Here is a 20,484-nt window from a genome sequence, read left to right on the forward strand (position 1 = left end):
AACAGGAGATCGGCATCATAAATGTGCAGGAGCTGGGTCAATGCAAACCAAAATCTCGGAAAAATATTTCGGACACCTAAATGGATCCATCTCAAAAAGAAACATAAGCAGTTCTGAATGGAATAACGTTCTTAGACAATGTAAATCGATATGACTTTACTCCTTACAGAGATGTAATTTGCACTTGAACTGAGTTAAATTTTCTTTAATACACATCACCATGACGTTGTTGTGCTTTGAAGTTCTTACATATCCATAAAATCCTAGTTATAAATAAATATATCCCAGTTATTTAGGCGAGACACGGAGTTAACCGTATTTTATTGAGGAAAATGATCCAATAGATTTTTCTAAATAAATATTGAATTTCTCATATTTGGCTGAAAGGATGGTAGCTACCTGAAAAACATTTGTGTTCTCTGTAGTTAAGATCAGTGTTATTACATTCTGTATCCTACCTAACAGTCTATGTTCATCTGTCCTTAGGTTGTGTTTTTCCATCAATACGTCCTATTTGTGCATAAAATAAACTTTAGATGCTGCGTTCACTTCATAGGACAAATCCAACAGTCGATACTCCAACCATGTAGAACAAGATAACATTTCTTTTTTTAAATTGTCTATGTAGTTTGTGTCAAGGCTGGTGCTTGTCATCCAGTACAGAGAGCTGACCACAGTTTGTCTACTCAGATACTTGGTGATGAGTGTCACACTCATGTTGCTTCCTGCAGACTGATCCATCACTTGAGACAGGTGTCCTGACTCACCTGCATTCGTACAGTGAATGCAGGATGACTGGCAACCTTTCTTCCTGCTCCTGGTGCACTGGTCTTACAGACTGGTGCCTGGAAGTTTATCTCATTTTTCTCACAGTAAGAAACATGCAAATCCTTTCAGAGGCTTAGATATTTATGTTGTGTAATACGGTTTAGACTAAGAGTCAAAACCTTTAGTGGGTACAGTTAAAATTGGATTATAAGGTAAACTTGTAAACACGACTTATTTTCTATCACTGTCTGACATCAAATTAGATTAAATGTTTCATATTCTACTTCAGTTAGAATTATAAACATATTTCTATTTGTTAAAGGTCAGAGTAAGACGGAATGTTTTTGAGTATATTTTCATTGCTGTCTGTAGATTCAGAAGTTTTCATTCACCAGTTGAACCCAAGACCTTTTTGCTTCAAGGCAATAGTATGAACAAATGAATTACTGAGCAGCTCTCGGGAATCCCTGTGCAAAGCAAATACAGAGTCAGACAGGAACTCCAATTAATCAAACCTAAGAGGAAAAGTGCATTTCAGGTCACCCAGTCATTAATTCCTTGTTGTCTCTTAGCCGTGTGTGGTTTCATCTGTGTATAATCTCTGCTGCAGACAAACTACCTTTCAGCTCAGTGCTTACGTTAGATTCCTTTAATATGTAACTGCCTCGATGCTCCAACTGCTTGTAAAACAATTCACTATTATTGCTAATTGTGCAGGCTATTCTGACTTGTACTAGCAGTTTAAAAGAATGCAAGTTAGGTTAAATAGTGTAATCTACTGACAGTGTCAACTGTATTTCTCTCTGCGCATTTGTTTGTCTATGATTTTTTTTATTACTGCTTTTGTTCGAATACATTTCTTTGACTGCAAAAGTCACCGGAATAATAATGAAAGTACAAGGAAAAACTCATTCCACCTATGCACCAGGTACTTCAAGTAAATAAAGGAAGAATCCTTAGATTGTATCAAAACAAGGACACACACACACACACACACACACACACACACACACACACACACACACACACACACACACACACACACACACACACACACACACCTACACACACACACACACACACACACACACGCACACACACACACACACACACACACACACACACACACACACACACGCGTCTACTTTCACAAGAACTTACTCTTCCATTCATTTTTCATTCATTTCTATAGCCCAACTGTGACACTTATCCTAAACTTAACCATTACCACTGCATGCCTAATCCTAAACCTGACTTAAGCTCAATTCATACATTAGTCCTATATCTAGCCCCTAACACAAACACAGCACATCTTCTTATGGGACACTGGCTTCGGGTCCCATAAGGAACGATTGGTCCATACCATGTAGTATGTATTAGGAAAATGATACAATGTATCAAATACAAGATCACACACACGGCGTAAGCTGAACCACTTTCATCAAATTAAAGTAAGTCTGGTGCCTCTGGGCTTTTATTGTTGTTTCTTCCTGGACTCTCCTCCTTATTGTCTTTCAGAGGTCTCCTTGCTCTGTTCAGTTGCCAATATGATGCTGCCATAAATTTTGTTTCTAACACCAGGCACTTTTAAGGAATAAACTGTTGCTTGTCTTCATTCCAGGTATAATTCATCAGCGAATGCATCCCAAAGCCAACTTGGGTGAAATATCCCAAACAAGAGAACAGCTATAACATATTTTCGCTCTGAGTACACACTAACCTGCCTCTGTAGACTATCAGTCAGAAATATGAAGAAATCCTGCAGTTTTATTGTCTTTGATGCAAAACAGCTCAGAGAGAGAGACAGATATCTCACCTCTTTGCTTGCACTTTATATTAATCATTTATTTAATGGAACAGTTTGGATCTGAGAATGTCATTTTTATTGGACTATTTTGAAAGTGCGGGTGAAGACCGACAAGTACAGCACTCCTTTTTATCACTATCTCTGCATATTCCTCACTTACGGTCGTTTTCTATAATTCAGGAGAAATATCTAATATTCATACCTAAATGAAAGCTGTTCTATAATGTAGGGTGAAAGAAGGGTAGGATGGGAGCGAGGGACAGGGATGAAGGACCTGAGGTTTGTGGCGAACACAAGAATAATGGTGTGGGTGTTGTAGATGGGTGACTGCTTATATCTGTGTGTGGTTCAGTGGTTATAAAATATAGTGCTTTGCAAAAGTGTTTGGTTTTCTTGAACCTCTACATATTTTCTTCCTCACTAGAACCACAGATGCCAGTGAATTTAATTTTGATTTTATGTGACTGACTGACAAAGAAGTGCTTAAGTGTGAAGAAGAAATAAAGTGATGCATGTTTATAAAATTCTTTCACATGCAAAAAAAACGAAAGAAAATTATGTTGTGCATTAATATTCAAAGTACACAGTAGTAGTCGAATTGATGTTTGTGGCAGTAAAGTGACAAAATGTGAGAAGTTTAAATGATGACGGGTTGAAATGTTAGACTCAGACATACGAAGGACTTCTAACAGAAGTGAGGTCAAAGTCATCTGAGTGAAATCTGCATCTGTAGTCTTTGCTTCTTATCCATGGAAACATCCCAGTAAAGGGGGGGGAAGCAATTTTGTTGCCATTGCTATTGTTTGGTGGAAATTGTGCAACATTAAGCTGTCATAGAGAGGAATGCTATCTCTCATGATGGAAATCAGCCTCTGATTGGGGAAAAAACAGCCTGCCAGATTGACAGTAACCCTCCCGTGTTGGTGATGTAGGCCATTGCTGTCTTGCTACATCGTGTCTCAGTTGAGGGTCATATTCTCACCACTCTTTTCTACACGCCTCAGTGACTTCATCGGCTCTCCTCCACCTCCTCATCATCTGTCCATGTGTCGCCTTTTCTCTCTGTGTCTGAATTTTTATTTATTTTTTTATTTTTGAGCCTTTTCTCTGTTTAACTCTGTCTTCTCTTCTCCAAAAACTTCTTTCATTGCTTTTCTTCAACTCAAGTCAGGAATAACTCCCAACTCGTTGGATCCATCATCCATTCAGATTTTTCTTTTCTTCTCGTTTCAAATGTTATCCATGCTAATTAAACACAAAAACCTCTCCACCCTACATTATCTCATGCTTTTGGCAAAACTTTTTTCAACCACCCATTTTTCACAACAAATATACCTCAGTTCTGACTGACAACAAGCTGAATTGAACTAAATTGTACAGTTTATATGCAATCCACTTAATTTCAATAAATTAAAATAATTTATATGTGCTGTTGAGGCTGTGCAAGAATAAATATCTATATTTCCAGAGGCAACTGCACCTAACTGAAATATTTGTACGCTTTCAGCGCTAAAAGTTTTTGACAGTACTGACTTGTTAGTCAAAAATGCATTTCTGTCTTCATGATTTATAATTGTGATTTGTACCTGCACAGATCATGTCAACATGTAATAAATATGCAGTGCTGTCTGTGAATATGAGAATGTCTCTGGAATTGATTCATGCTTGATTTGTTACTATATTTTTAAGGTTCTAGGTCTGAGTATCAAAGATGCTTTTAGAGGAAATGACAAATGTAACAGAGGACATTTAAAATAATATGCTGGTTGAGAAACACTAAGTTCTCGTGCTCTTCATGTTTTTATTTCTTTGTTGCCCAGGTAACCTCAGTTTACTGATTAGAAAAGCCAAGAGTATTTTGAGCCTGAGCGGGAAAAGATACTTAAAGACTTCATTCTGAAGTAAGTCATGGATGGAAATAACAACAGGATACCAGCATGAAGTGCAGGAAAGGCTGAGTGCATCGGTGAGATTATTCAGTAATGAAGACCAGGGGAGCTTCAATGACTACGTACAAACGTGTGCAAATTTAGGAAGAATAAGATCCCAACCTGAGGGCAGGATATTCTGCAGGACAAATGAGTGGTATTTAAAGTATATTTTCTGGACTACAAGGAAAAGATAAGAAGCTGCCAACAGACATAGTACAAGCCCTTCTGAATGATGAGTTCAAATAAACAACATAACCCAACTCTTGCTGACCTTTTTTTCTGATTGATCTCCCTTTCCCTACTGTCTTGTTCTTTGTTTGCTCCACTTTTAAACCTCAATCTTCATGCTGATCACTCCTGTTTGCCTCCATGTGTGTTTTGTATTCAGTCTTGCTCTGCTCCCTCTAGACTAAAGAGTCTACTTTGCTTTGTTGAATTTCTGTTCTGTGGGGGGGAAAAAAAAAAAGCTCAGTGATGGGTGTCAGATGGACAAATGTCTAGCTTGTTGGTAGACTTTGGGATGTGGCTGTCTGGCTGTATGTGGGAGACTGCTGCGTTATGATAACAGCACAGAAAGGGTTGTCACAGCAACAAAAAAGACAGGAAACAGCCTTGAGAAATGTAGAAAAATGCATGGGTACAATGCTAAGGCTGGGAGTGTTGGCATTTTAAAAAGTGAGAGCTGTTTTAAATATATGGCCCCTTCTTTTTAAAATCTGGGTTTATTCTTTTTTCATCTAAAGGCCTTTATTTACAGTAATCAGACAGGATATGGGCAGAGAGAAGAGGGAAAAGACAGACAGCAAATGTCCCAAGTTAGAAGCTGAACACTAGTGACGTCAAGTACTAGCCTCTGTTTGGTGTCGCCTGCTCTACTGCTACACCACCTGCCAATCCCAAAGTAATCTTTTAATTTGACCAAAACGTTTCTTCTGACTGAAAGTAACATTAATGTTTTTGAGTGACCCAGTCAGAGTTCTGACTTGAATTTGATAGGGAATCTTTGGAGTGGGTTGAATATAAGGGATAAACTGTACCTACTATGGCAGAACATTTGTCCATTTTTAAATTTTTTTTACATATGGCATTCTATACATTATGCTGTCAACACCTAAGTAAAAGTATTGTGCCCAAAGTCTCTGAGAAACCTTCAAAATCCCAGAAAGAAAAACTGCTGATCATTGCCTCTTAAAAGTTTACTAGAAACTATCTTTTTGGAAAAGATTAGGAAATTAGAGATGGTTTTATTTTGTTGTAGACTACTCTTTTATTTTTTGATCCTTCTTTGTCTTCAAGGGGGACCCCATAGTCTATCATTTATCTCTTGGTTCTTTTATTTTTTTAGAGGAGGCCTTCTTAACCAGAGCATTACAAATGTAATTCTGAGTTAATGTCACAGCTGCTCTCCCAAGGTACACTTTTATAATGGTGTGTTGTTTTTATCTGTTGCTTGCAGGTATTTTCCAAGGCTCTCGACAGGCTTCAATTCAGTGTGCCGTTTCAAATTGGTTGCCAGTGAGGCAGATGTTCTAACCCACTGAACACAATTTGCATAAACTGGGGTAAATATGAACCTTCATTTATCCCTAAAATTGCACAAGGATTGTGGATCAGCGTGAAGATCTGCTAACTTTTGCAACAGTACACATTGTCTCATGTCCTTCAGTTGGACACAGTCTTGTTAAATTAGCTGCTTACTAAAAACAAAACACTCTTCAGAAACCACAGGTGCTGTCTATAAAAGGGGTTCTGATAACTATTCGTAATGAAAAGGGATTTTGTCTGAAAAATGGCAACAAATGGGCAAAAAGAACTGAATCTAAAAAATGACAAAATGCAGATGTTTTTGGCTGACGTTTCAGTGTCTAAGTAGCACAACATCCACACACTTCAAGAGACACCATAAACAGTCCATTAATCTGGTAACATAGGACATTTATTTAAATCAGTCTTTGACACAATAAGCTATAGTGAAATCAGATAAATATTGATGTTTGGAGCATTTTGTATGCACTTTATGCTTTATTTCAACATCTGATTCAAAATGCAGATTGACTGTGTATGCATAGAAATGCAAAACAAAGGGACCATAATTCACAGTTATGTACTGTCAGAATAAAAAAAACGAACAATTGTGCATTCTTGACAATAAGCACATGCTGTTTGTTTCACCTCATATTTGAAAAGGGGACTATCTTGGGACCATGACCTTTTATTTTTGCCTCTTTAATCTCTGGCCAAAACCCTCAGATTTCGTTTTACCTTCCGTGCAGCACAGACAGGGCTATGGAGGTATTTTTCTGCCATAATCCAAGAGCACACATTTTCAGTCTGAAAGCAGAATTTCATATCTTTTGTTCTCAAAACATTTAATACTTTTGCTCACTTTTTATTTTGAAAGCAGAACTTTATATCTTTCTTCTCAAAACTTGTAATGCTTGTACTCAAAACTTCTCCTCCCGCTCAGACTTAGTCTCTGCTCGGACTCGCTGTTTACGAAACATTGAACTGCCTTATCTATCTACATGTGCAGTTGCTGAATTTTGCAGAAAAGTGAAAATGTTTTTTGTCAATGGTGGTGAATGTATTCTAAAACAGACATTCGACACTAAAGTAAAAACCTGATTTATACTTTGTGGCAGTTTGTTACCAGAAAAAAATGCTAATTTAACACCAACTTAATTATTGTTTATAAAACATAAGTTTTTTTGCTATACTGCAGTTTCACAGTCTTATCTGAACCCAGATCTAATGTATCTGACTGAACTGGTAGCAGCTCAAAGGATCCAATCAGTCACAACACTTGCAATAAACTCCCTTTCTCAGATTACAAAGAGTAAACTTCTTCATTATTCCACCCTTCCTAAACCAGAAGCTGGTAGATAACACATAAGAGTAAATTTTTGGATAACTGTGGTGATCTTTGTTCTCTGTCGACTGTGTGAGGTCTTTGACACCTAAGCAACAGACGAGTCTCTGTGTCATTACGCCACATCTGTTGCTCTATATCTTCTTACTTTCTCCCTGCTCTCATGTTTAAACTTGGAGCTTCTCCAATTTTGTTTGCAAAAACAGTTTTTAGAAATAAAACAAAGAACTGGACACGGTGCTGTCTCAAATATTTTATTTATCAAAACTAGCCAGCTGATATTTTAATAAAACAAAACAGAAAGAAACAATAAATTACTGAAGTGAAGCATAGAGTTTGGTCATTATTATAATTTTTTTTTTCACAATGCAACAAAGGACATTGACTACTTTGTTTTGCCAATCTGAAATCAGAAACTTTCTCTGAGTTGACAACAGTACAGTCATCTGATTGCACATAAGTAAAATAATATTGGAATAAATCTGTTTAAAAAGTAAAACTGTGTGGCACTGATTCCATTACTTGTAAGTGAACCAAATGAATGTGTGAAGGTTTCTGTAAGGAACTGTGTGAGAAAACAAAACCTCTTATCTGTTAAAAGAAAAGCGTCACTTTGGAGCTAACAATGGAATGTGCTGTTAACACAAAGAAAGTGGCAGACACAGGATGCACACACACATCCACACATATTTTTACAATGCATACATTTGCAATTGATTGCGTTCATTTACTCTTTAGGTTGTGTAAAATATTTCTTTTTAGTGTCATCAATAAAATGTCCAGATATTTTATTGACATTGATACACTAATTTACCCCAATCAGTCTTTCTTTTTCCTTCTAGAGTTAAAAGCAAAGACATGCATAAACAATTTGCTGCATACAGGGTAATGTTTGGTCCCTTTCATAAACGTTGAGCATTTTCAAATGCAACACACGTGTATTCAGATATAGACACATTTGTTGCCGCCTCTTAGAAAAATTACGATTATTCTAGCACCATAATCTTAAATTGAAAAAAAAGTCAAGTAATACAACTTTTAATTTGAATACAAATAATTCTTGCTCATATATTTACAATCGTTATATTTTGTTTGTAATAAATATAGTAGTCAGATTTTTTTTTCTTTAAACTGTTTGCTAAGAGTTCCTCACTTCCTGATTCCCTCAAGTTGAAATGTGAGGTGACATAGAGGCCAGTTTCTTCAAGCCAGTTGGCATTAAGCTGGACCAGGAACCATATTTATCTTGTCACTACACATCGAGCAGGACGATAAGGGAGGTACAAATCTTCAATCTTCAATCTTCGAAGCTTCCTGTTAGCAGCACGGAGTGTCACCTTGGGGTCACAAAGTCTCCATAACAGCCATTAGATGATTTCTGATGGGAGACGCAGCAGAATAACGCTCACCTGTCCAAACTTCATAAACTTAAATTCTAGTTGGACTGTAACTTGGACTGTGTGCTTTGATCAGATGACACTAATTTAAGTTTTTTAGGAAAAAAAAAAAAAACCCGAACAAAAATGCGTTCAAACACTTACTGTATTTCACTAACTTCAATGAATGAGTTGCCCTTACTGGATGTCTCTGGTCCTATTTACTATGAAATTTAAATGAAAGAAAAAGTAAACATAAGAAAAAAAAATATTAAAGAGAAATAGTGTTTTATCAAATATTTGATATATAAGCTTAGAACTTTTTTTAAAAGAAAATTTCCATTTGTATCAACCACCTGTGCTTGTTTTCTTATAATCAACAGAATAATTGTACTCATTTTAAAAGTTGTAGTTGTTTAAACTTTTCACCATCCGAATAAAATGAAACACAGAGAGGATTTACACACATCCCTATAAGGGGAGCCAATAAATTAACCCACACTTGTTTATCAGTGTTGCCTGGTATAAATTACCTAAAAACGTGACAACTGGCAACATTAGAGTATTAAATGTCCAGGAACTTAACAGCCGTGTCTTGCATCACACACATGCATGCAAAACCCCTGCACTGATTGGGTTACACTCTGACTGCAGAACCATTTCTATGTCAAGCTCTTATGTTTTTCAGCTTTTAGAGGTGAGGTAGCATGTGAAATCTAATTTTCTCTGTTGAAATCCAGCCTGCACATGAGTCTGTGTGTTAGGAAGGAGGAATGGGAGAGGTTAGAAGAAAAGTGACAGATGAACAGTTTAACACATTTATAGACATTTGCTTGGTTTTGCAAACAGTATACTGTTTTGCTGCTACTGACTGGTTTGATATCATGCACACACCTTGCACACGCTGACCATTCACATTTCCGCAGCTGCTGCCAACTCTCACAGACTGTTCATAACCCTCCACCTTTTAAAACAAAAGGGTCTCTTCCTGAGCTATTAGACTGACACACGCACACATTCAAGTATTAATTGTATTTTCACAGGAGGCTTGCTCTTATTTGTGCAGAAAGTGTCTCACCCTGAAATACTGCTAATCTACAAATAGACGTTCTGACTGTTCAGACACCTTTAGAAAAAAACTTCCTCTCTGTTGCTCTTCCTGAGTTTCCAGCTCTCTTTCCTCTGCAATGTGTTTGGGGTCCGAGGTTCACGGCTTTATCCGCTGCAGCAGGATTTCGCTTAGCAGCCGGAATGCCAGGAAAGCTCAGGAATGAAAATGGGCTTGGCCCTGCAGCGCGATCCGATGCTTTCTTTGATGTCTTATAAGGTGAGTGATGAAGGGAATGTGTGTTCTGGGGTGAATGAACTGACCGACACACAAAGTCAAGGGGAACATTTGAATTAAATTTGAGCAAAATAAAGCCACACTTTGCACATATGCATTGGTTTTGAGCCTAAAATTCCCTAGAGTGAATGTTTTTGTACTTCATGTTTGTGTGAAATTTGTAAAATTCAGACCTGAAGGGTTCTAGTTTGCCTAATTTCACAACTAGCAATGTGTTATTTTGGTGTAAACTTTCTCCCTCCCTCCTTCTTCCTCTCATTCACTCATTTCAGCCTCCTCCTGGCAAAGGATTTGCATGAAGTTTCTCGAAACAGTCATTAAACACAAAACCCTGCAAATGCATAAACATGAAACAAAGGAAAACCCAGAAAGCGTAAAGAGTGCACTGGGTAAATTTAGTTTTACTTAAGTCAGATTGGCAACTAGTAAAGCCGTTTGAAACCTAAAGTAACTTTCAACACAGTTAATTTCTTTCAAATGTGTTTTTTTTTCTGTTTCCTTTTAAAGAAAAACATTATTCAGTTTAAACCGACATATTCACACCCCTTAATTTTCTTTTACACATTTTGTCTTTCCACAACCATTACACCCACAAAAGGTACTGTGTAGTTTGGGGAGGAAGGGAAATTAAAGAATAGGAAGGAGATAAAATCTGTGGCATAGATAAACATATCCCTTTTTAATTGTCAGGTACAATACTCCAAGCAACGTTCCATGAGAACTGTTTAACTCATCATTTCAAAATGATGTTAGACAACCATAAACCTACCAATACATGACTGTCCATCAAAGCTGAAAGGCTAGGAATGGAGAGCAATAACCAGAGAAGGAAAGAGGCTCATGGTAAGCCTGGAGTAGAGAAGAGAGCCACACTTTAGTTGGGATAATCTGTCACCAGGACAACAATTAGTTAAACAATCTCAAATCTGACCCTTATCGTAGAATTGCAAGAAAAAAGCCATTGCTGAAAAACAAAGTCACAAGATGCCCCGTTTGTAGCTCATCCAATGTATGTTTGGGATACGGCAACTATTTGGAAGAAGAAACTTTGGTAATTATAAAAAGAGTAAAACACATTACCCTAAAAACCCATAGTGATACATGGCGGTGGCAACATCATACTGTGGGGGTGCTGTTCAGGTTTCATCAGACTCAGTAGGAATTTTTCTGATTATTAAGTATAAAATAGAAACGTATGTGTCCTTTTCCTTTTACTGTAGAATTATAATTTGTCTTGATTTATCACATAAAATCTCCAAAAACAAATTGAAATTCCTGGTTCTAATATGACAAAAATGTGACAAAGGTTGAAGGGTTTTAATACTCCTGTAAGACACAGTACATTGAGTTAAGATTTGGTATGAACAGAGAAGGCTTAAAGAAATATGAGAAATTGTCTCATCGGAAACTTTTGTCCACTTCTAAAGGAAGAAAGCAATCTATGCTCAGAGAAAGTCATTTACTTTCTGAAGCAAATGTCATTTTGTACAATGCAAGCTGCAGTGCATCAGTCAGATTGTTGCCCTCTTTTCTGCTGCATGTTTGTCAGCGGTGTTGTTTGGGATATAGAGTCTATTGCAAAACAGGGAAAATAATTCATCCATCAGTTCTAGATGCAAGAGCCGGAATCAGTGTCTCAGCGAGGAGGCTGCAGCGGACACGCACATTCGCACATTTCATGATGCGAGAGGAAAATTTCATCAATAACCCAGCGCACCCGCTGCCTCTGCTGGTACTGGTACGGAGTGGTCTCTGGGGCATACTTCAGCACCTACAGGAGACAAAGGAAGAGATAAAAATGGATGAAAACTTAACAACTGAGCCAAACAGAACGCACTATGACTATGAAACTAAATGTCTTAAATTATTTAATTAGAAAGAATGCCTGTGAATTTTTTCAGCAAAAGACTCAAATAAAGGAGCAAGTTGCCAAAAGGTTAGATTTTGACACATCGTGCAGGAGAATGGATATATTTTCTACTTATCATATAATGTAAAGTTAGTAGGCTGATCTATAAGTGAAGCGTCTGGCTGGCTGCATTCAACAGAGTCTTTACAGACTTTGTGCCAGGTGGGCTTGTCTATCACTCTTGTGGTCAGAGGGACAGAGTGGTTGGTCCCAACCCCTCTATGTGCATCACACTCCTCTCTCAGACAGACAGCTACCCATGGTGGACAGAGAGGTTTTCTCTCTCTTACTCATCAGAAATGACATTAGGACACTGTTACAGTTGTGCTCTGAGACACCAGATTTATCTGCAGTGTGGGCAAGGATCCATCAAACACCACTGACCAAGCAGTGTAGGGGAGGAAATAACTTTACTCCATAGGATGGGAGCAATGCTGACAACCTTTAACTTGGACACCTGTAAGAGGTTTCAAAAGGGATTTGGTGCATTAAAAATACTATCACATATAAGAAAACGTCTTAGAGTGATCTGGTGATATGTTCAGTAATTGTGTGTTACAGAATATGCTGCAGCTATTCTACTTTAAAAAGAGTTAAATAGATAAGGATGGACAAATGTGGGGTACAACAACCACCCCGACAGCTGAAAATAACAAGCTATGCTGGAAATCCTGTATTTTATCACTCGTTCGTTTCTTCTTATTTCCAGGTTGTGTTTTTGTTATTTTGTTTTTGTTGGAAAACAGGAGAAGGTCCCAAGGGATCTCAATAAAAAATGAATATTTCCAACAAATACATGGCACAGAAAGGAAACCCTGAAGCTACAAAGAAACATAAATGTGCTTAGAGATTACTCTATAAAACAAAAAACTGGTCAGATGCTGCTCCATCATAAGGCAGACAGACAACCCTGCATGCGCACACGTTAAGGTAGGTTAGAATGAAAGGTTTTTGAATAGGAGGTATGAGACTGGAAAAACCCCATGTATGAACAGGGAGAACATGCAACTCATCAAAGAAAGTCCCTGTCCAAAGGTTTGAATCCAGTACCATCTGGCTGCGAGGCAACAGCAGCAACAACTCTCAACGATTGTTGCTGCTGCATCCATAAGTGACGCAGTGAATTTATTTAACATGGCTGGATGAAGAAATTGGTGGGGGTGTGTGTGTGTGTGATTTCCCAGCACAGAAGCTGCAGTGTCGGTAATACTTGTGTGTCGCAGTTGCTGTTTCCTTTGGTAGTAGCTGCTAAAGAAAGCAGTAACAGATCCACGATGAGACCAAGAAATCCAGAAGAAGCTGCCCATCAGACACACAAAAAATTCATAGCAGAAAAATATTCATGAAGATACGAAATCTGACTGTTCATCCGGGCAAACGCTCTTCTTTCATGCTTGCACATTTTTTGACTGTATTCCACACATTTACATGCTAACACACTCACAGACAGAGAACAATTACAATCCCAAATCCCACTTTTGTCTAAATTCCTATTGTGTGGTTTTTAACTCTGAGAAGAGCCTAAGGCTGAAAAAGAGCCCTGTGGACCACGTTTCAATAATGAAGCTATAGGAGAACAAAGGCACAAAGAAATGGAGGGAAGCGAGAGAAAAGAAATGAATGACAGGCTTAAAAAGCAAGAATGGTGCATTGCAAAGGGACAAATTGAAAATGGGAATTGGGAAGAATGAAAGGAGAGGGAGAAGGGGGTGGAAGATAGAATGCTCAGAAGATGGAGTGACTAGAAGGAAATGAGAAGCAGAGAGAAAGAGCCAGACTGGTGCACTGTTGCTTTTGCTGTTGATGCAGCGCCGGCCTCTACACGCTCAGCTTCTTCTTCCTTCTCCTCCCACATTGAGCGTCTCAATATATTTCTACTTTTACATGGTCTCTTACTCTCTCGCCATCTTTTTAAGGTGCTCTGAGAAATTCACTCAAGTGTGAATAAAAGTTAAATAGAAGCACATGTTTGAAAATCCTGATGAATGTTCACCAGCAGATCTTGTTTAGGTGTTTTATGGGCACTGACACATTTACAGGTATTGAGTTTGGGTATTTGCTTGTCTTTTTTTTTTTTTTTTTTACTAACAAAGCAAAAGTTTAACACTTTTACTCATATTGTTATACTTTACATTCCTACAATCCTTACATATATAAAATCAGCTCAACAAATTAAAATATCATAGAAAAATGAATTTATTTTAGTGATCACTCAAAAAGTGAGTCATATAGCAATTTTCCATAAACAGTGGTGTATTTTCAGATATGAATATTTTAAAATTATGTCTCAGTTGTGTCAAAACAATTAATTGATCAAATTCAACAACAAGCCAATTAATATATTTTTAAATAAATATAATTTTTAGTTAATTAATATTACAGCTGCAGTTTGCAACTCTTACAAAATTTTGGTATTTACATATTTGTTAAAATTGTCAGTATGCTGTGGCAGTATGATATGAGGCAGATAATTTGTGAAAAAATAAAATCTTGCTCCTTTGCCTTCTCCCAGTGCTAACTAGAAACAACCAATCACTTTATGTATGTATGTGTAATGAGTGTTTAAAATATATGAGTGTTTTGAATCAAATTGTGGAAACACATTAACTTTTCAAAGGTCATCTAATTTATGGAGATAAGTTTGTAAAACAGCAGCATTTTGAAAGTTCAGACAAAAACCTGCTATTTATAGCTACATCAATTTAAGCACAAAAAGGAGATAAAAAGATGTAGTTTCAAATGATTAACATTTTCCAATCTTCTTTTTATTAAGTTGGAGAGCAGAAATCCATCTTCAGTGGATTGTATGAAATTTGTACCAATTATAATTTAGTAGTCTTATTAAATCAGCACGGTCTCATCTGAAACAGGAACCATGTTGATAGCAATATATGTTGCTGGGAGACTCACCCATTCATTGTTAATGGAGATGTCAAAGTTAGCCAAGCCACATGGACTGCTGTAACTTAATATATATCACAACAGATGTTCACTTCTCACTGTGCTGTGATAACAGGCCTGTTAGTCCCCGTGCTCATTAGCAAGCATGATGCCTTCTCGATTTCAAAAAGAATTTTAAATTTCCGCTGCCGACCTGTCCGATGTGCACGCTGTATGCCTGTGACAGCTGGGATGTGCTCCGTATGAACTCTGCTCACTAACAATAATTTTCAGAGGCGTTCCTGGGGCCCTGTGGCCATTTCCACTTCAGAGTCATGTTTGTTTTTAAAGCTGCATGTCCTGAAGACCCATAGAGCACAACTACTCAGCAATGCTTTTCAGTCGTGTTCCCTGAATTTAGCAATGTATCTGGATTGCTCCACTGTTCTAGTAATTTTATATTTTGAAGATAATTAACTCCTTAAAGTCTGCCATCTTTCATCTAAAAATAGAAGTTTCTGCCGGTTAAAATATATTCAGTGAGTGTTTGATGGAGCAGTGAATCCGTTACCTCAGAACAGATCATCCTCTATGGGATTCTCTTTGACCTTGTCCCAACTTTTTTCAAACACACTGCTGGCATCAAGTTCAAAATACATTTATTCTGCAGTCTTTTTGTTGAGCAGGATAAAGCCATCAGTCATCATTTCACTCAGGTTTCAGGGAAATTCCTTTGTATTCAGGATTTGGCATTTTTGGAGATTGTGGAGATAAGAATTTCTATTGGAAGTTTATAAGCACTGATCACATGCATAAGTTGTATATTTGAGCCAGTCTTTCTTCATGATGGAATCAATAGACAAAAAAATATATATTTTAAAAAGAAGACTTAGGTGCACATCTGAAGTTTTATTGGTGGTTTATCTAATCTATGAGAGTCAATTTTATATACAGGCTCAAATATATGTATACACACTCACTAGAATTTGGTTAAAATTGTTCCACCTCAACCACAGACTACCTGTAGCCATCAACAAGTTTCTGGTAGAAATACCATGACTATGCCAAAAATACTCAGAGTCATTAAGGCAAAATAGGTCATTGCTTATTTAATCTAACCAGAACATTTCTCTCCGGAAAACATTTGCTTAGTCCATGTTGAGCAGCTGGTCCCAGAAAGACATCAAAATGTTTTTAGGAGTGGATAAAGCAGGCTAACACCAAACCCTTCTATTACCCTTCCCAAAGCTCCAATCTGAACCATGTTGAACATTTATGACGTATATTTAAAAGCCAGATCTATCTGAGAAAACCGTACAATTTAGCCAAATTCCACCTTTTATGATATGAATAGTGGTGTTTTATCAAACAAGAATTGTGGAAGAAGGTGGTTGGTTGCAACAAGAAGCACCTGGTCTAGGTGAAACTCGATAGGGGTCATTTGACCAAATATAAGTGAGTGTGTATGTACTGTACTGCATTTGAACTTGTACAAATCATGCTGACTTTTGATAAAGGATAATCCACTATGTTATAAAGCTTGTGTTTTGATTTGTTATTGTAAAATTAGCTACAGATGTTAGCTGTACGTACAATCACTCCACTCTGGAAAAGAGCAGTTTGAAGAAAAAAAGTCAATTAAAAGTCCCAAATGTATTTAACATTTATGTCCTTTGAGTTGTGCATCAACTAACACCTTTACATTACAAAAGAACCTGCCTCGTGTAGTTTTGTAGTGGTTTTCGAGGGCTGACAGGTACAGCCGGTGTTCCAGTTATTGGTCCCGCAGCCACAGTTGCCTCCGCAGCGTTTCACCAGCAGACATCGAGGGAAGAAGACAGCGTTGGTGGTCTTCAGCTCCTCCCGAAGGTTCACAGAGTAGTTCCGAGGTGTGCAGCTATACCGCTTGACATCGTCATGGAGACGATTCAGATCAACTGGGTATTTAAAAGAGAAAACAGAGAATAGTTTCTAATTATATTCTGCAAGACAACTTGTGACCCTCATATGTTTTATATATATATATATATATATATAATATAAATTCTATATTGCTGATAGATGGAGTAGCTTGTCATCAAATAAGCAATTTCCCCTGTGGAATCACTAACATATATTCTATTCTGTTCTGTTACAATTTTACTACCAGTATCAACCCACAAACCTCCTGCAGTCAAAGAAAGATTTTACCCTCCTTTTGTCTGTTCTCTGTGAAACCCAGAAAATAATTTAAGCACCATCTTCTAACCACTGTGCAATCATCTCAAAGATTAATGTCTGTCATATCTTAAATAGGTCACAGTGCCATGTTATTCACTTTGCTTCCAGTGTAGACTTACTTATGTTTTGTTTATAGTACTGTTTGAGAGGCAGAGCATTTTACTATCATGCTACTCTTTAAGTTTTCCATCTCTTCATGGAGTCTGGCTCTGTTGGTTCTTCTTGTCTAAAGAGAGTTTCATTCCTTCCTACTGTTACTAAATTCTTTCTCAAAAGCAATTTTGTTTGGTGTGTTGGAGGTCAGTGAATCTGATATGAATTATTTTATAAAGTGTTGAAAAATAAATAAAATGTTTTCAGAGTGTAAACTTTACATTCCTCTGGATCCTGTTGGAGGAAAAATATCCCAACATCATAAGATGTGTTTTTATCTTAACAGTGCTCTGTGGTTCTTCCTATTAGTCTGAAATTTCATATTGAGGTCATCAGACCAAAGTTCAGATCTACCATAACTGAATAATACCTGCTGGCCTCAGGTTTGCAACCAGCTTCTGGTTGCAAACCAGTAACCTCCTCCCAGTGTCAGAATCTCACTGAGGAAGAAACTGCAATAGGTTTTCTATCACTTTAATATTGCTGCTATAACTAATGAATATTTGCATATGAAATAAGTCAATAGAGTTTCATTTACAATTTTTATATCTTCGTGTTATGAGGTAGATCTCAGCCGGCTGGTGACAGAAAAAGTAGATCTTGGTCTCAAAAAGTTTGGGCACCCCTGGTGTAAAGAGAACATTCATGAGAACATTTTTCTAGACTATTTTCAGTTGACATAAGTTGATAAATATACATAATCACAAAAAACAGTCAAAAGCATATATATATATATATATATATATATATATATATATATATATATATATATATATATATATATATAGTGGTACTTTGTACAACAGCAACTACAAGCAAATGCTTGCTGTTCCAACATTGTGAAGGCATACTGTAGGCATACTGTACACTGGAATCGATAAGATGAAATGGCTGGGAGGTAAAGTCCTTCTTATTGTTATGAGGACAAATGCCATAACGCTATAACCATGGATGGCAGGGATGGTTAGAAGAGTAGATGGAAGACAACACACTATTGGACAGAAAACGAAGCAGAGCAGGGAGGCCCTAATTCATCAAAGATCAATCTAATGATTCTGGTCTTTCTTCTTGTCATCAGTCTGCTGCAAAATTGCCTCATTTGTCTACATAAGACCCTCTGCCATGCCTCATTTCAGGGAGGTGAAAAGGATCAGACACAATGATGGAAATTATATATTATGAGAATTTGAAAAGATAGGTCAGAAAAGGGAGAACTCCAAAGCATCAACTTTGATAAAACATGTCTTTATCACTGCCTTACTACAGTTAAAATGTCTAAACTGACTAAAGTGCAACAGTTGGTTTTGTTTTCCTAAAAAACTACATATTATCAGTCAAATAAATTGTGAAAATGCTCTTAAGGATAATCTAATGTAACTTTTGAAGGACGAATGGAACAGAAAAAAAAGAAACCTGAGAAGAACAATCAGCACAGAGCTGAGTGGTCTGTGATTGTAGTGAGCAGGGTAATAATCAACACACTTCATAGCAAAGGCAGCAATTACATCACGAGTTACACTTCACCATGATGGAGGCAGTTTTGTTAAAATAAACTTGAGTATAAAGACTAAACTTCAGAAAAACATAAGTACAGTGTTAACAGAATTAGTTACAGAAAAATATCAATAAAACCCTCAAAAGAGCAGTTTCTGCACTGTGAAATGCTTTAAAACCAGACTAATATATGCCCACAACGCTATGTACATTGATGGAGTCTTTCAGTTGGGATTAAACTATCTTTTCCAGGATTGTGATTTAGGGAGCATTCACTCTATTCCAGTTCAGTCTACTTTAATGGAACTCTAGTTCTCTTTCCAATCGAACGCTAATGCGCACCAAAAACGCAAGCTCTGGTCCATCTACAAACCTACGTCTTGGTTCAGTTCAAGATAACTAGTGTGGTTTGCGGTATTGCAATGTTTGGATATTTGTACTTCCCCAATCTGTCTACAGCTGCTATGTCAGAAAAAAATAAATAAATCTTTGTTTTTAAGGCGGTAATGCATTACATTTTTAGTATTGTTTTGGCTCAAGCAGAAACCCTTAGTGAAAGAGCAGAAGAAAGGCAAGCCCTACTTGGAATGCATGCTCAGTCATATTTTTTTTCCTTATTTGTCTGTGTGTTATAGAAAACATTCCCAATACTTATGTAAAAACACTGAAGCAGAGGATAGCAGGTGAAATCTCAACTACAAAGAATGCACATTCCTGCTTCAAGGGTTTCATTCTATGTGGAAAAAGTGCTGAAATATGATTCCTCCTGCCATGACCTACCAAAGTTCATTGTCTTATCTTTGATCACCAATGGAGATGCCAACTGAGAGGCAACATTATGACTTTGCAGGTAATATGATGACAGAGAAGCCTAATAGGGAACGTGAGAAGGAGAAAGAAGAAACTCTTGATGCATTTATCTCTGCAGTAGAACATAACGGTAAAAAAAAAAAGAGACACCGTAGTAAAAGTTCTAAAATCATCAACAGTCAACAATGGTGCATCAAGTACTCCCACCCCACATTCAACCATTCAGGCCATAGTAATTGACCAATCCTTTTGAAGTGGAACCTTCTCCACCACAGGGAGGAACTCTGAAGCTGTTCAGGGATCAAACAATGAGGGGCTATTTGAATACAGGCATGTGCTCACTGAGCTTTTTTTAAATTGATTTTCTTGAGAGCATCAGCCTCTATAGTGACAATCAAAGTCCCCAATGATCCAGATAGAGTCCATTACACTATAAGCTGACTGAAAGGAAGTCGAATGCAAGTTTGTTTATGTTGGCCCTGTCTGTAGTTTGCGTAAGGTAAGAAAATTTATTGTTTGTTCTGAAGAGCTCTCTGACTGAAGAACTTCACATATTTACAAAAGAGGAAAAGTCTAGCATTTAAAAGATAATTTTACTTGGAGATTATAAAACATTTGGGGATTAATTTATTTTACAACCTATTAGAAGACAATAGTTTTTAAGATAAATTTATCCCTGCTTGAGTTGATTTAAATTTTTCTACATGGGTGATTCATCCTGCTGGACGTATCCATCAGCAGATGGGAACTCAGTGGTCATAATGTGATGGACATGGTCAGCAGTAATGCTGAGGTACATTGAAATATATTTAAAAAATACTACAATATTAGAGTGTTATATTTTCACACTATGCATGCCAGTATTATATTTGGCCATTCAAAAAATGTTTTGTTGCCCTTGATGCCAACACGTTTGTATAAT

General features: G+C 37.1%; 1 protein-coding gene across 1 annotated transcript in view; it reads right to left on the reverse strand.

The window, feature by feature from the left end:
- Window positions 1-7,617: 7,617 nt before the first annotated feature.
- Window positions 7,618-20,484, reverse strand: part of pdgfd (platelet derived growth factor d) — a 65,557-nt gene continuing 52,690 nt past the window's right edge. The window contains exons 6-7 of the mRNA XM_028045751.1: window positions 16,605-16,822; window positions 7,618-11,867 (exon numbers count right to left, since the gene is read on the reverse strand). Coding sequence (XP_027901552.1) covers window positions 11,733-11,867; window positions 16,605-16,822 — 353 coding nt within the window. The 3' untranslated portion in view covers window positions 7,618-11,732. The remainder of the gene's footprint in view (window positions 11,868-16,604; window positions 16,823-20,484) is intronic.

The sequence above is a fragment of the Xiphophorus couchianus genome, chromosome 18 (genome assembly GCF_001444195.1).
Source record: "Xiphophorus couchianus chromosome 18, X_couchianus-1.0, whole genome shotgun sequence".
Lineage (NCBI taxonomy): Eukaryota > Metazoa > Chordata > Actinopteri > Cyprinodontiformes > Poeciliidae > Xiphophorus > Xiphophorus couchianus.